The sequence below is a fragment of the Camarhynchus parvulus genome, chromosome 12, assembly GCF_901933205.1.
Source record: "Camarhynchus parvulus chromosome 12, STF_HiC, whole genome shotgun sequence".
NCBI classification, from domain to species: domain Eukaryota; kingdom Metazoa; phylum Chordata; class Aves; order Passeriformes; family Thraupidae; genus Camarhynchus; species Camarhynchus parvulus.
In genome coordinates this window covers 18,340,900-18,358,645 of record NC_044582.1, presented here as the reverse complement: position 1 = coordinate 18,358,645, position 17,746 = coordinate 18,340,900, and the positions used below count along the sequence as shown (strand labels likewise).

Sequence of the window (17,746 nt, the reverse complement as noted above, 5' to 3'; positions counted from 1 at the left end):
GATGGGAGACTGGGAAGGAATTCCTGGCTGTGAGCCTGGGGAGGGGCTGGGATGGAATTCCCAGAGCAGCTGGGGCTGCCCCTGGATCCCTGGCAGTGCCCAAGGCCAGGCTGGACAGGGCTGGGAGCAGCCTTGAGCAGAGGCTGGGCAGTTACTGAATAAAGCAGGGATTTATTCAAAGCATCTCCTGCATGGATCCACCTTGGGCAGCACAAGAGCCCAGCCAGGGCTGCACCCAAGATGAACCAAAATGGCCCCAAAATGCACGGCCGGGCACGGGGTCTGTCCCTGGGATCAGTTCTGCTCCATTTGCACCTTGCAGTTCATTGTCCCATTCCAGCTTTAGCCCCTGCAGTCCCACCCTGCTTGTTTTTCTCTCTCCAGCCCACGGTGTTTGTGCTCTTGGGGCTGAGATTTGGATCATTTGTCCTTGGTGCCCAGCTGGAGCAGGAATTGTTTTGTCTCCCTGCTCTGTGCACAGAGCTCAGCATCCCATAATATGAAACCCAGACCCACACACTAAAGCAGCACAGAATGGGAAAAATAGAAACTCTAAACCTGAGGCATCATTCTCACCCAAACTATTCTATGATTAAAAGATCCTTGAAAAGTCTAAATTCACACTGCATTCCCCCTGACCAGCTTAAAGAGACCTTTAATGTTTTTACAACACAAGTCATGTGGGTTGGGTTTTTTATGGCCTTTTTCCATGTTATTTAACAGCTTTTAAAAGGAAGATGATGCCCAGAACCAAATTTTAATGGAAGACCTTGAACAAATAACAGCAGAAGAAAATTTGAATGCTTGATAATTTAAGTGTTATTTTTTTACTACCAATGTGAATCCAACCCTAGCAAATTAAAACAGGAAGAATTAATTGGATATGCAAATAAGATTATTCACTATATAAATCTAATTACATACCAATTTGCTTTAACAGCATGAAAAAGACAAAAAAGCCTCTTTGTAAATTGTTTTCAAAACCACCTGTAACACAACAAAGGGGCAGGGCTGGATCTGGGAGGTGCTGCTTTCAGCACTAATCAAACGAGGTGTTTTGAAGATCTCATCAAGATCCCTTTGCCACGGGCACCCTGCTCTGTTCCCTGATTTCCCAAATTTCATTAGTAGTTTGCAAACACTGCCTCTGTTTTTATGCCAGGAGCAAACAAAACAGGCTGGATCTTGGGAATATGAGGTGATTCTGGTCACAAATCCTGAGTTTTTTTCCTGCCTGAGCGCAGAGAAGCAGAGGATGTGCTGGGGCACACTGGGAGCTGCTGCCTGCACATCCTGAGCCCCTTAGAAAACAAAAAGGGACAAAGGAATAATTAACACAAGGCAAAAGTGGATGAGGGAGATCTCTCCAGGGGGAAAAACCCTGTTAATCTGGGAGCCTTTTGTGTCCAAGAAGCAAATTACATTGATGGCCAATTTATTCCTTTGAGCAGCTCCTTGTCAGGAGGAGTAAAAATTACAAACAAGATCACTGGAGTTGATTAAGATACAGAATAGCTGAGACCATAATTAGTGCCCATGTGCCATCCCTGATAAAAGGTCCCAATCACTCATTTTCCCTGACTGTACATTGAATTTTGTCATCTAGATCTGGTTCCTGGGTTCACACTGGGAATCTAAAACAATCCAGAGCAAAAAGCATGAAGAATGTGTTCCAAAGAAAAGGAATGTAATGTTCATACCGGTGCAGCAAGCAAGTATTGAGGTCACCTTATGGAAAGCAAGGTGTTGTTATTATAGAAAATTAAATTCAACTTACATGAAAAAAACCCTGCAAAACATTGAAGAATTGTTAAAAAATTAAAATTGCACTGGAGGCAGATACTTGGTGAACAGAGATGAGGTTTTTGTCTCTTAAACTCTGTGTATGGAGGGGTTTTGCAGCCTTTACTGCCTATTTTAAATTATATTAATAAAGAAAGGGGTGCATTGCCCTTGCACTTTATACATTGAAATAGACACCAAAAAGAAATGCAGAAATTTGCTGCACACAGAGGAGGGGTTTTTATCACTTCAACTCTGTATATGGGATTTGTTTGCAGCCTTTATTGTATATTTTAGATTGCATTAATAATGGAGGATAGTTCAAGATGAGAATTCCACATCTCCAGAGCCACTGGTGACACATTTATAAGGTTTAGCAAAGCTGCTTTTCCTTTAAGGCTGCCAATACATTTGTGCACTCACACTGATCCGTTTTTCTTTTTATTTTAAATGCTCTGCGGGCAGCTGCACAGTAACTCCTGAATTTACATGAGACCTGAAGTCTTCAGGAACAACTTGAAGAGTTTTTAAACTCCTGTTTGCTCAAAAAACAATGATTGGAAGGGACAAATACATCAGTAAGGTTGTGGGGTTTTTTGTGTCCTCCAGCACCACTGAGCAACTGGTGGAAAATTTGGTGTTGTTTCCTCTAAATTTCTCAAAATTTTGCCTCTTTTCCTCTGCCAGGGGAGCTCCCAGGTACAAACCACTGCACGGAAAGGGTTTTTCTAGCTGGAATTTATCCTTCTGTCAACCCTCACCTCACTGATTGCGACTGACACGTTTTATCAGCTGACACACCTTAAAAAATGAGCTTTAAAAAACAGCAAAAGCTGTTATGACATCTCCTAAATACCAACCCCCTTGCTAACTGCTGCATTTTCATGCATCCCCTAAATGCTTCCAAAAGACAGCAGTAAAACGCCAGAGATTGCCTCCACTTAAAAATAAGAAGGGGCGGCGAAGTTTTATCGGTAATTGGATGGCACATTAGAGAAAGTCATAACAAGAGAGGCGTTTGAAGGGTTCTGGAAGAACACAGCACCTTGCAGGAGGCGTGAGTGGCAGTGCTGACTCCGAGGTGTCAGAGCTGCCAGGGTAACAGCTCGCACACATCAATCCTGCTCGGCTCTGACAGCCACATTTCGCCGCACACCCCAAAAAACCCCCACGCCATAAGCACATTTTACACCCAGGCAGCACTTTGCAAACCAGCACAGCCACACCTGAGCTTCCAACGCTGAGTTTCTGTGTAGGGACAAGCTGAAATTGTGTAGGGTTTTTGAAAAGTTTGAGTCAATGTTGCTCAAAAAGAAAAAAAAAAAGCACAAAAAGCAAACCAACAAACAAAACACACAACCCCCAAAAACAACAACAACAACAAAAACACAAAAAACCAAAAAACAAATAAACGAAAAAAAACCAACCCCCCCCCACCAAAAAAAAAAAGAGGGAAGGAGGAACACAGCAATCAGACCATTATTGCAGGGACATGGGTGTTCCAGGAACGTTCTTATTCCAGGAATAACTCCCAGTATTCCCAAGGTTAAGGTGCACATTTCTCATGCTCAAGTCCTGGGTCAGATTCCCATCTCCTGCGCTTTTATTCAGCTTGGTTGGGCAGCTCCTGACTTTCCCAAAGTGCCCAACAGTGAACAACCTCTGCCCATGGGGAATGTGGGATGGGAGTTGGATGGTGAGAATGATGCCTCAGGTTTAGCTTTTGTATTTTTCAGGTTCTGTGCTGCTTTAATGTGTGAGTCTGGGATTCCTATCACAGGATGGTGAGCTTTGCACACAGAGCAGGGAGGCAAAACAATTCCTGCTCCAGCTGGGCACCAAGGACAAATTCTTGGAGTGGTTTAAGCTGCGCTTTTCACCTGCCCTGCCCTTCCCAGCCCCTCTGGTTGGGATTGCAGCATTCCCAGGAGCAGCTCCTGTCCCCAGGCCCCTGATGCAAGCCAGGCACTCTCTTACAGCTCCTCTCCTGCTGCCTCTTCCCAAGGGGAGAGCCCCAGCAATTCCCCATCCCACAGCAGCAGCCCCAGGAGAAGGTGTTTGCAAACAAACATCCCCCACAGCTGCTCCTCCTTGTCCCTGCAGCTCCTCCTGCTCCCTGCTTTGGGATAAATGCAGCTCTGTGTGTGCTGCCATCACCCAGGGCCTCGCTGCAATTAGCACCCAGAGGCTGAGAACCAATCATGAGATTATTTAATGAGTCATGAGCAGCAGTGGTGAAATAGAGACACAACAGCGAGACAGAGGAAAGCGGAAGCAGGGCAGGAGAAGCCGGGAATCCCAGTAATGAAAAACTCATGGATCCAGCTCCTTGGCTCATTTAAATGGAGATTTTTGACAGAAATCAATAAATATGCTCTAAAACAATAAATATGCTCTAAAATGCTGCCCCTGGATCCCTGGCAGTGCCCAAGGCCAGGCAGGACAGGGCTTGGAGCACCTGGGACAGTGGGAGGTGTCCCTGCCATGGCAGGGGTGGCACTGGGTGATTTTAAAGTCCCTTCCAAGCCAACCCATTCAGTGATTTTTGAGCTGCACTGGTGAAGGACTGGGATGATTTCTCAGGTATGATAAAGCTGTTCCCAGGCAGCCCAGGGGATGCAGGATCCTGCAGGGAAAGGCTCTGCCAGGTCACAGGGGTGATGAGGGACCATCCATGAGCTGCTTTCCAGAAAAAGCATCTTCCCACAGCAAACCCACCCAAAGCTGAACCCCCCACCCCAAAGCTGAACCACCCACCCCACAGGACAATCTCAGCACTCACTGCAGGAGTGGCTGCAGCTGTGATGAACCAAAACCATCCCAAAGCCACTTCCCAGTCCTGGGAGCTCGTGAGACAGGCGGATTAAATGAGCAATAAAATGCAACTTAATGGGGTCGATGTTAAATTAGTTTCAATTATCAAACCCCATTTTAACAAAATGAATGCCTGGCTCCCTTCCAGAACTCACATAATTTACATGGGAAAGCACTGGGCTCTCTCTCCTCCCACTGACTGATGGCATCTCTCCCTCGCCTTTCATTAGGGGATAAATTCCATATTCCATCCTAATACACCAACAAATTCCCAAAAAAAGAAAAGAGAGCATTCAAGTTTGCTCAGGAATGCAGCAGAGGTCAATAAATGTAACTGTGACACTTAATAAAACAAAGTCAGTATCAATAAATCCTGGGAAATTCTATGCAGATTATTTAGCAATGAGTTGTTTGGAGAGTGTTATTTCGTATCAAGTGGGAAAACACTCAGGGAAGCTCTGCTTCCCATTATCCCTATTTCACAAATAAAAACATTTATCATATTCAGAATTCTGTCAGGGGTCTATTTTGCAGATTCCAAATACGGAAATGGAAATGAACACAAAAAACAACCCCTAAATAATCAGAAAAAAACCCACCCAAAATATTAAGGGCAAGGCAGAAGGCCCAAATTAAAAAGGTACAAATTAGGAAGGTACAAATTATCGGGATAGGAGGAATTTCAGTCACATCTGAGTTCATGCTGCTCCCAACATGCACTGGACAAACTCAAAACTTTCCCACACAAACTGCTGATTTTCTTAGCAGCTGCGCCAGCCAGCCACAGGAATCTTTATAAATGACAATATCCCTCGAAACAGATGCAATCTTCAGCCATTTCAACTCAGAAAATTGGAATTAAGACACATCAACCTATTAAGATAGCTGTATTTTTCATACTTTCCTCGACACCTGGAAAGTTTAATGAAGTTTAAAGTCACCAGCTTCAGCTGGAGATGCTGACTGCTGCCTGGCTAATTAGTTACCTGTCTCATTCATTAGCAGCTTCTCCAGTAGTTGATTATAAATGGTTGTAATGCTTGCCTTGCCTCACAGAGTAATTAATATGATACAGACTATTTAACAATGGTGCCTTAGCTTGATTTATGAAGCAGCATATGTGTATTTTACTGCAAAATAAAAAAATCCAAATGCACCGGGAAAACCAGGCCGAAGCACTGAAGGGACAACAGGAAAATTTTGCTTTTTCATTGCAAGACACTGGAAATCTTTTCTAAAACTTGCAGTAATGAGTCAGTGCAGCCTGGCAGCAGCATATTCTTAATTTCAGAGCACAGAATTTGACAAATGCTTCAATAAAGCAGCATCAAACAATGCCCAGCTGAACTGCAGCATCCTGAGCTCTGTTCATTACAGGAACTTGCCAGGAGCTTTTTTACTTTATAGTAAAAAGGATCAGAGCAGGTCAGGATTCAGGGCAGGATCTGCCATGGATCAGTGGGTGTTGAACAATTTTATTGTGCATCACTTAGTTTTTTACTTTATATTATTATTTACTAGTATTATTATAAAAGTAAATAATAGTATTATTTACTTTATTATTTATTATATTATTTATTATAATATTATAATAAATTATTGTAAATAAAATAATATTATAATAAATAGGATATTGTTGATATATAATATAATATTTATATACAACATTTATATATAACATTTATATATAAATTATGTTTCTATATAATAATACTATAATAAATTCGTGTTTATATGGTGTTTACCAAACCAAGAGCTCCAGGACAAATTAATCCCTTAAAGCTCCTGTATTTATGTGGTGCTTGCAGCTGGAAGGGGCTGGTCAGGATTCAGGGCAGGATCTGCCACGGGTCACTGGGTTTTGAGCAATTTTGTTGTGCATCACTTAGTTTTTTACTTTATATCATTATTTACTAATATTATTATAAAGTAAATAATAGTATAATTTACTTTATGTTATTATTTACTATATTATTTATTATAATAATTTATAATTATATTTTTACCCTACAAAATACCTACAATTAGAATTATTTTACCCTATAATTATATTTTACCCTACCCTACGGGGTTGTGAGGAGGCTCACCTCTCTCCCAGGCAGGAGGAAATCCTGACCAGGACAGGTTTTTGACTAGCTAAGCCAGGCTTTGCCCAGCACCCAACAGAGCTCCCAGCAGGATTCCCCCTGCACCACATCCCTCACCTCTTGTTCTTTCTCCATGACCAGTCAAGCTTTACAAAATTAAGCCCCTTTCCAATAATATTTAGATCCTCTAAGAATCACACAGCATTTTACCTATAAAACACCCCACTAATCACCTCCAATTTTGCCATAAAACCCATTTTTACTGGCAATAAATAATCAGTTTGGGTCCATATCCTCCCTAATTTGATAGATGCGTGGTAAAGTAGGTATTTCTGTAAGTCCCTAAATGAGATTTAATTTCAATACCTACACACTAATTCAAATGCAAAGGAGCTAAATTGAAAAGGGGCATCACATAAAACACACAGGGGATCAATACACAGCCAGAGAGTTGGAACATCTGCTTAGAAAAATGCCTGTCTACTCCCTGGTTTATTTAAAGTGCACCATCTCACCTTCTTAACTTTTGAGAAAGAGGCAATTAAATTTGCCCAGATGGACTTGGGAGTCAAACAGAGAAAAACATCATATACCTAATCATCTGTATATAAAAATGAGGAGATGGCATTGATATGGCCTCTGGTTTCCTAATTTGGGAAATGATGGCCTAAATCAATCAGGTCACATCCAGCAAGGGCTTTGCTGCTGGCAGATCAGGGAGGGAAATGGGTACAGACTTCTCGTGAGGCTGACTCAAATCCTCTGCAATCACAGACAAACTTGCCACATAATCCCTAAATAAGCATAAATTACATTTTCTCAGCTCTCCTTTCCACCTCTGTACAGCTGAGAGATGCTGTAGAGCCTCACCTGGGCAGCTGAAAGTGCTCTGGTTTTGCTGCCTTGTGCAGGCTGCCCTAGAACAGAGGGTGGATGGAGTTAAATAATAAAATAGGGATTTATTCCAAGGATCTGCTCCATGGATGCACCTTGGGCAGCACAAGAGCCCAGCCAGGGCTGCACCCAAGATGAACCAAAATGGCCCCAAAATGCACGGCCGGGCACGGGGTCTGTCCACTGGGATCAGTTCTGCTCCATTTGCACCTTGCAGTTCATTGTCCCATTCCAGCTTTAGCCCCTGCAGTCCCACCCTGCTTGTTTTCTCTCTCCAGCCCACGGTGTTTGTGCCCCTGGGCTGAGATTTGGATCATTTGTCCTTGGTGCCCAGCTGGAGCAGGAATTGCTTTGTCTCCCTGCTCTGTGCACAGAGCTCACCATCCCATAATATGAACCCAGACCCACACACTAAAGCAGCACAGAATGGGAAAAATAGAAAAACTAAAACCTGAGGCATCAGCTTCAGTTTAAAGGAATTTTTGTCCAGCTGAGGTTTAACCATTCTCATCCCAGCCAGGAGAGGCGGATCCAGGACCTGCTCACCCAAAACCTGTCCAGAAGATGATGCTGCTGGGAGGCCACACCTCTTGTGAGGGATTTCCAAATACAGGAGTTGGAAATGAACATTGGAAATGAACATGAAAAGGCACTAAATAACAATAAAAACCCCCACTCGCAGTACTAAGGCAAGGCAGATCTGATTTGCAAACCCTTCTCCAGTGGTGCCCAGGGCTGGGGGTGTTTGAGGAGTACCACGAGTCACTCCCTGCCTCCTCTGCTGTGCAAACATTAATTAAGCAGCTGGCTCCAGAAATGCAAAGTGTGCTGCAGAACTGACCAAAATATTAATTAATTAATTATGAGGCCGCAGCAGATGAATCATTTCCCAGCTTCCTGCTCACATCAAAGTGCAGAGGGAGCTGCACAGCACGAGGAAAAAAAAAAACCACAATGAACAAATTGAACTGCGGCCTCATTTAGAGGAGACCATAATTTAACATGTACAACAGGGCTCCCAGCTTTAATTATTTATATTCAGACATGAAATTAGCTGAATTTCTCTGGTTTGAAACCTGCAGCTGCTTGGAGAGCAGCACGAATTCAAATCCTCATCTCTCTGTGAATTTTGAGGTTTGATTTTTAACAGAGCTGGGTGCCCAATTTCATTGGAATGTATTGATATAAATTATGGGGGGTTTTGCCTCACAGTGAAAAACATTGGACTCTATATTGCATTTTTTCCCTCCCCTGAGTCACACAGCTGTGCTCTAAACACTCTGCTCTGAACCACTGCTGGGGTATTGCTGTGCTGGATCAGCATGAGATCAAAGGACAGACAATGCCTGGACAGGCATTTCTGAGAATGCTTTCCTGTGAAAAAAAAGTTTTGTGGAAAAACCCCAAACCACCACTAAAAAAAAGTCCAAAAAAACCACAACAACTACAACAAAAAAAAAGAAAAAAAGAAAAAACCAAAACCAAACAACCAAACAAAACAAACAAAAAACTCCAAATAACCAAACAAAAAACTGCAAAGTGAAATGAAACAAAAGACCCAAACAGAAACAAAACAATACAACCAAACAAAACCAAACCAAGAGCTCCAGGACAAATAAATCTCTTAAAGTTCCTGTATTTATGTGGTGCTTGCAACTGGAAGGGGCTGTTCAGTGTTCAGGGCAGGATCTGCCATGGGTCAGTGGGTGTTGAACAATTTTATTAATTTTATTGTGCATCACTTGGTTTTATTACTTTATATTATTTTTTACTATTTATATTATTTTTACATAATTATTATTACATAATAAGTAAATAGTAAAAATGATAAGTAAATAAAAGTATTATTTACTATATTACTTATGATAATATTAATATATTTATAATTGTTTTTTAATTTATTTCAATTATTTAATTGTTCCTATCTCAGCCTACAAGTTTTAATTTTGATTTTCCTCCCCATTGCACTGGGGTGGAGGGAGGTGAGGGGAGGCTGGGTGGGGCTAAGCTGGGTTTAACCCAGAGCACAGTCAGAAGGGCAATGGTTAAATCCCACTATAAAATATGCATCTGCACACTCAGACATGAATGTGTCAGTGCCACTGCAGCTCATTAACATGCAAATACGACTTCAGCACAGAAACTCTCTGCTGCAGGAGGTTAATGAGGCAGAGGATGGCACAGAAGTCACAGAAACACAGAAAATTCCCTTTCAGACTGGTCCCGAGCATTGCAGGCACACAATGTCACATCTCCCTTGGCCCACCCATGCAATGCCTTTTGTTCCCACTGATGCCTTCAGTTTCAGCTTTCGCATTTCCCAGACTCTGCACTGCATTCTGTGACTCTGAACTCCAGATAAAGTGTCAGCAGTTCTGTCACAGCTCAGTCCCACAGAACAATCCTTGTCCAGCCCCAGAACCAAGGACAACAACCTGGGAGGGTGGGACTGCATCACCTGGAGCTGGAATGGGACAATGAACCCCAACATGGAAATTGTTAACTGTGTGCTTCTGGCAGATAGCCAAGCACCCCAGCACTGGATTTATCCCTTTTATCCCCTAATAAACTTTTCAACATTTTAAAGAGTGAGCTTTGTTTCTCACAGATCCAGCAAGGCCCAAGGAGCTGGTGGCAGTGCTGGAGTCCCAGAGAAGCTCTGGGGATGCTGCTCTTGGGGATGGTGGCACCACTCATCTCCAGAGGGCTTTGTTGGGGCAACACCCTGTTATAGATAACATATTATAATACTGGCTTTTTGCAAATATTAAAATGGATTCTATATGTGTGATGTTAAAATCACTTTGTTATAAACATACAGTTTTTATTTCTGTTGTTAATTAGGCTCACTGAAATAGCTGATATAGGTGTGCTTGTGTTAGAATGCCTGCTGGGATGGGATAACACCCAATGAACACAGGATGAGCACACCTGGACACATCTGCCAACCATCAGCACTCACCCTCTGAACACAATATGGACCAAGGCCCAAAACTGAAGGTGATGATAAAAAAGGACTAAAACCACAATTAAGGAATATGCACATTCAAAAAAGGAAGATCCAAGGAGCAGCCATGCTAAACAGTTCTTGGGACATGGAAACTAGTTTGGGGAAAAAGTTTCCTCTGCATAAGGCTCTATGAATATGCAACAGGCTGATGTAATTAAAAGGTATTTAAAGGGTATCCCTGAAGATAACAGGGTGCTCCTGGCTGACCCAATAACCTTTGCTCCGTGGTCCTTGTCTCCCATTGTCCTTTATTAAACTTTTTACATTTTCACAGGAGAGTGAACGTGTTTTTCACAGCCCCAAAACCTCATCCTTCACCAGCCCTGCTGCTCTCTGCAGCTGAGACCAATGCCCAGGATGACACCTGGGCTGTGCCTGACTCTGATTACAAGAACTAAACCCAAGTATTCCATTTTCAGGTTTAAGAATTGAGCTTAACTTTCCCAGCCATTTAAGGGTCCTCAAGGCACTGTGGAGGGTTGGTAGAAAACTTCCTGCAGACGATTTTTTCTACTATTTTATAACTCAGTTATTAATATTTTTTTCCCAAGGATGGAAAATGGTTTGCTCAACATGAAAACACAAATCTCCCCCTTAACTTCAGAATATTTAACAGCCACCTGTGCCTGTGTTCATAACACCAGAGCACAACACAAAACACTCCCACGGCTCTGGGAAGCAATCCAAGTGCATCCCTTAAAAAGAGCCCAAATGAGGGAGCCCTGCTCATGGCAACACCAGAATTCCCACAGCACCAGCACATCCCTGCCTCCAGCCAGCTCAGACAACGCTGCAGGCAGCCACAGAAAATTCCAGATTTAAAACCTGCCCAAAGAAGCTGGCCCAGAGCACGTCCTGCAGCAAAATGAAACCATCTCCTCACTCAGCACCTCTTCTAAAACTCACACAAAACTTCTGGCACTCCTGTCCCTGCACATCTGTTACATCTCCCTGAGCAGGACAAGAATCTGAGGCTGGGGAAATTCAGTGCACTGCACAGAGGAGGGGAAATGCTGCTGCAGAATAACGGGGGGAAAGCCAGTGCTGGAGAGATGTATTTTCATTAACCACTGATGTTTTGATAAAGGCAACCCCCACCAAACACATCCCCCTGAAACTTTATTTTGCTGCCACTAAGCAGTTTGCAATAGGTATTTCAAGTGGAGAAATTACAGTAAAAATATTTTCCATGCTTTCGTTTTCCCACTCTTTCATTTATTTGCTTGAAATAAAGGCTCATCCTCGCTGTGCTCCCCCAGCCCAGCTTCCCTGGGGTTGCAATTCCCAAAACACGTGGGGGCTCTGCATTGCAGAACCTCTCTGCATCCAATTTTCTGCCAGCTCAGAAACTGTCAAAGCACATTTAGAAAGACTTGGAACCAAATTTCAAAAATAGGTACCCCTAAGTACCGGAAGAAAAGTGCCTTTGTGTTCAGTAGAGCTAAGCAGAAAAAAATGAACACTGCTCTAAGTACTTTGTTATTATCTAAAATGCTGGAAAAGTAACCTGACAGTGAGCACAAAGAAAAGGGGAGAAATCAAGCTAATAAATAAAGCAGTGAAACAGTCTGAGGGAGCAGCAGGTAAATTAGAGCAATCCAGGCTAACACCAGGGTGACACAAACATTAATTAAAGCCTGACACCCTCCCTCAGAACAAAACACCTGTGAGAGAATAATCATGGCACTGTAAGGAGGAACTAATCAAGGATATGGCAGAGAGAGGAAGGCTCAGGACAGTCCTGGAGTGCTCCAGGACTGGTGATCCTACAACAACCAGTGACCAGGCAGGGCTTTGGAACCAGCTTTGCCGAGCCTCTGCAAACCCAAAACTTTCTCAAGAGCTGGTTCAGCTCCAGGAAAAAGGCACATCCCCCAAAAATCTCTGGGAATTTCTCCAGGAATGCTCTGAACGTTGCAGCTTGGGCTGAAAAGGTTAAACAAGGAGATGGTTGTAGGGCTGGAATATGTTATTCTAATTATTTGTTAAATGGAGCGAGGGCTCAGCTGTAACACAACACCACTTTAATGGGATTTAAAGCTCCACTCCACCAAGGTTTAATTGAGCAGGGAAAGCTTAACACAGAGTGAGGGAAAACAACTTCCACCAGCAGCAGCTTTGAAGAGGAAAGGGGCAGAGCAGACCCCTGAGAAATTGTGCTTGGGCTGGGAGACACGGCCCAAGAGGAAAATGAGTTTCACCTTGATGAGCTCATTAACAAGGGCCACAAACAGGGATTAATTTGGGCATTTCATCCCTGGCACATTAGAGGGAGAAGCAGAGGTGTTTGAGCTCCAAGGTGTGACGGGGACACCTCACCTGCCAGGCACACCATGACCGAGTGCAGCACCAGCAGCTCCCATAGCAACCTCATCTTCAGCTCCAGGGGCAGGGACAGCCCAGGAACCTCAGAGCAGAGCAGGGGTCCTTGGGAACCTCAGGCCAGCTTCAATCTGCAAAACAAAACACATTGCAAGGACATTCAGGGGTGTTCCTGCCGACAGCCGGTTCTTCCTTTCCAGGAGATGGATCTGAGGATCAACAAAGAAGCTTTGGTAAATGTTGTATTGCACTAAGACACGAATCTTACAGGTAAATGCTGACTTTCAAATCATTCCCAGCAGTGGTTTGTGACCATTTCAGGTGTCTGGGTGGCAGGTGAGGATTGGGAGTTGTAACCTGGAGCTGTGAAATTTCTGCTGTCTCTTACCCTCAGGAGCTTCACTCCCTGCCTCTCTGGGGTGTAATTAGTGAACCCTGTAGATTAAGATGAAAATTAGAGTAATTTTCTACTCTGTAACTTTTCTGTGCAAACATCATCCAGCACACAAAGGGCACCATCCCCTGCAAGGCAACACTTTGCAGGAAAGCTTCCCACACTGCTCAAGGAAAGGGACATTTTCCCATTCCACTTCCATCCTCATTGCTCTAAAACTCTGTTTAAAAAACCCACCTTCGAAACATCTCCAGGTAAAAACTGATCTTCCCCTCACCCCGTATTACAACCTGTAAATAGAATTTGAGAGCAATTTGGGACTTTCTCAGCTGATCACTTCAAACTTCCCCCATCTCCCTCTGAGCAACCCAAGGAGGAAAAAAAGCCTTCATTTATGAAAGGAACCACTCCAGAGCAGGCATTTAAATATTAAAAATAAATAAATCAGGCCAGACACACATTCTTATAATTTATTCATCTCAGTGCAGACTGGAAGTTCAGGGGCCTTCGTGCTTACAAGACAAACTGCATGAGTAATAACAAGAGAGGGCTCTGCCTGCCTTTGTGAGCTAAACTTGGGAGAATTCTTTTAATAAAGTCAGGTTCAATGCACTGGGAAGGTTGAGAATCTTTAGCCTCTGATCTGAAGATACAGCTTTGAAGCAGGGAGAGATTAATTGCAGAAATTCATCCGTTCTCACACAGACTGATGGGGCGTGCTGGGGCAGCAGGAATGGCCAATCAATGAATACTAAACTATTTAAGGCAATGATTAGAGTATTAAATATTAATTTTGGAAGGAAAATGTCTATATTGATTGACATGGTGAAGCAGTTACACTCTTTATAATGAACTCCAGAAATGTTGGTTTTTTTTTACCCTAAAGACTTGACCTGTGGAAAAATATTAATTTTCCTCCAAGCACCAAATTCTCTTGATTATAACAGCAGCTGCACAAGAGATTTTTACCAGTTTTACACCAATTTAAGTGAAATTTGAGATAAATACTGGATTTCAGCAGCTGCTGAAATTCTTCCCTGTTCTCTTTTTCCCCACTAATAATTCCCATCCATAAACTCCTACAAAGTTTCTCTTCCTTACCCTGCCCAGAGATGCTTTACAATTATTCTCCCCTCACCCTGCAATGAGCAGAGCAATCACTCACAGCATTTGATACCTCATTAAAAACACAGGGGGTTGAAAAGCTTTTATCAATTTAACCTATTGCCAGGAGCCCATGGGAAGCACACACAAAAAAATTTCCCTACTTTTCCATAAATTCAAAAAAAAATCCTGGACAGTCTTGAATTTCTCGCCCCTCCTCACTCTAACTTCAGCTCTTGCCACAGCTGCCCTGACCCAGCATCCATGTGGGGAAAATTCTGGCTACTGGGAGGGTTTGCAAACTCATTTTATGTGGCGTTCACATTCTCTGAAAAAATTCCTTTGCCCAGGATTTTTCTTCTGGGAAGCTGAGAGGCCTCAGGAAAAAAACAAAAAACAAACAAAACCATTCTTATCTCATTTGCTTCTCCTGTGTTTTGCTCATGTTAAATGTGTTTGGAAATTGTTTACCCAAAAGTGATTGTTTAACTAGTCTCCAGTGTAAGTTATTTTAACTCATTGGCCAATTAAGGCCAAGCTGTATCAAGACTCTAAAAAAAAATCACAAATTTTCTTTCTTATCTTTTTAGCATTCAGTAAATATCTTTTCTGTATGCTTTAATATAATATAGTATAATAAAGTAATAAATTAACCTTCTAAAAACATAGAATCAAATACATCATTTCTGCCTTTGTCAGGCCTCCCTGCAAATACAATAATTTTATTTCTTTTTCTACTCAGGAAATAATGCTTCTCTCAGCATTTTAAACACTGCTACCGAGCATTTCAAAGTTACTAAGGTAAATTAGTTCCTAGCTTGCAAAGTTATTAAAAGAAGCAGACTCTGTCCTTCCTCCCATCGAGTTTTGACACAATCACTGGATCTCAATTTCAGCCAAAAATAAAAGTTATGCTGAAAACACAGAATTATGGAATGGTTTGGGTTGGACCTTAAATCCCATCCATGCCATGGCAGGGACACCTTCCACTGTCCCAGGTGCTCCAAGCCCTGTCCAACCTGGCCTTGGGCACTGCCAGGGATCCAGGGGCAGTTACAGCTGCTCTGGGCAATAAATACATTTTAAGTCCAATGAAAAAGCTGAAAGTTTTCCATTATTATTTTCAGTAATTCAGCAGCTGCTCCAGAGAACAAGCAGAGGGTCGTGCCCATGCTCCAAAGCAAAGTTTGCACGGCCTGATGTCTGCACAGGGCAATGCAGGACAGAAAGTTCCCCCAAAGAGAAACGATGCCTGTCTGGGCATAAACAGCGCTGAAGAGTAAATGAGATGATTACCACTGCAAATATTTTCCTAGGGTTAAATGATGGTGGTTCTCAAGGCAGGGCTGCAATTCCATTTCTCGTGCTAGTTCCCTATTTCACATGTGAATGAGTCCAATTCTCAGAATGTTTCCCGGTAAATATTTCTGCTGTTCACATCAGCAGGGCCTTTGTTCAGAGCTCTGCAAGAACTGTTCAAACACATTGACTTTTTATGGCAGCAGCTTTAGGAAAAAGCAACATTTGTGCACAAGCAAAAGGTGGATAATTGAAAAGATCTTTCCCATTCCTAAATGTTTCCTGACTACCAAATCCCAGGGGAGCTTGTGCCGCTGCTGAAGGCCTGAAAACTCACAAAGTTTAATATTTCATTTCCAGAAGCAAGCAGAGGCAGTTCCAGCAGTACACAAGTTATTTTTTCGAGATGAAAATGAGATTGCTGAGCTTCAGTCTGGAGGTGCAGCCCATTAGAAGCCCCAGTGCCACCACACGTGTGCAGATGTCTTTTTAACTTCACTTCTGGCAATGCAGCCATCGCAAATTCTTTTGAAAGGCACCTTTGCTCCTAATTGGATTCTGCCAAAGAAACTTGACTCTAAGAGCTCTGACTGCAGGCTGGTAGGAGGGGGAAGAAAAAAGTGTGGAGTAGAAATATTTTGTGGTGCATTTTTCTGCATTTGTGGGCACGGCTGTGTGAGTAATTTTGCTTGGATGTTTCATGATCAGCACTTCTGTAAAAGCAAAATAGAAATTAAAATCCTGAGGCTGATATATCTGTGGATGCATTCGGAATGTGAAAAAAATACTTTGTAAATCAATTTGCATTATGTGACCTGTCAGTTTTGTGAATATTCTGAAGGAAAACCTGCAGGACACACCTAGGACTGATGCCTTAGGATTTCAGCTTTTTTATTTTTCATCTATTTGTAATTTTGTAAATCTTTAGTGTGTAACTCCAAACCCCACACTCAGTGTGAGCTGCTGCTTCCCCATTTGGGGCAGACACAACAATTCCTCTCCAGGCCTGGCAATCAAGGACACCTCACTGCCTCAGGGCCCAGAGATGGGAACAAAAGTGAGTTGGGGGAGCAACCTTGGGGTCAATGACTTCATTACCTGAAGCTGGAATTGGCAGATTCACCCCCAATATGCAAATGGCCCAAACTTATAAAAGTGTGCAAACCTGTGACCCATCGTGCATTTTTGGGTGCAGCCCCTGGGGCTGCCCTAAATGTACCTGAAGGCCCTTCAATAACTGTTCAATAAATAGAACAGCTTTTTATTCCCTTAATTCTGCCTGGCCTCTGTTTTAGGTAATCCCTAAAAGGCAGCAGGACCCCGAAGAGCAGCAGCAGCAGCAGGAGCATCCTCAGCACTCAGCCCCCATTTAGCTGTGCCCACTGGTGTGCTGCAGAGTGCCAGCTCTGCTCAGCTCGCAGATAAATCACTGCTAATGAAGCGTGCTGCACAGACAGACAGCAACAGGCTTCTTTTAATCACCTCGGCCCAGGAGGGGCTGGGGGGGAGCACAAAGCACTCAGCACTAATGGGGCACTCCTTAGACTGGAGGTGATGCAGCCCTGGGGCTGCCACAGGGGTGACCCCAGGGCAGGAGCAGGGAATTCACTGCTTCCCTCCATGCTGACATTAATTCATGCTGCCAAAAGCTCCTCGGTGGCACCCAGCTTTTGAAACAGGAGTGGGGAATCTTAAAAATAATCTTTAGGCTTGGCTGCAGGAGGGAGAGCAGAGCTTGGGGTGACCCCACTGCTCCGTGGTTACACCTGGAGTGGGGCAGGGCACAAAATCACAGAATTGTTTGGGTTGGAACAGAGCTCTGCGATGATGGAGCCCAGCCTGGGAGCAATGCCCACCCTGTCACCCAGAGCACAGCTCTGAGTGCCACGTCCAGCCCCTCCTTGAGCTGCTCAAGGAAAAGAGCAGATGGAAAATGGAGCCAAACGCACCCAGACTGGGTGGGTATTGCAGGGCAAATCTAGAAACAGCACAGCCAGCAAAACAAGGTACAAGAGAAGCTCAAATTCCAGTATTCTGCAC

The 17,746-nt window shown here is 43.3% G+C and overlaps 1 protein-coding gene across 4 annotated transcripts in view; it reads right to left on the bottom strand.

Moving 5' to 3' along the window:
• Positions 1–17,746, bottom strand: part of CNTN4 (contactin 4) — a 267,122-nt gene that overhangs the window by 114,325 nt on the left and 135,051 nt on the right. For all 4 annotated transcript variants that reach the window (XM_030956815.1, XM_030956814.1, XM_030956817.1 and 1 more), the window contains exon 3: positions 12,907–13,040. In XM_030956815.1, coding sequence (XP_030812675.1) covers positions 12,907–12,961 — 55 coding nt within the window. In that variant the 5' untranslated portion in view covers positions 12,962–13,040. The remainder of the gene's footprint in view (positions 1–12,906; positions 13,041–17,746) is intronic.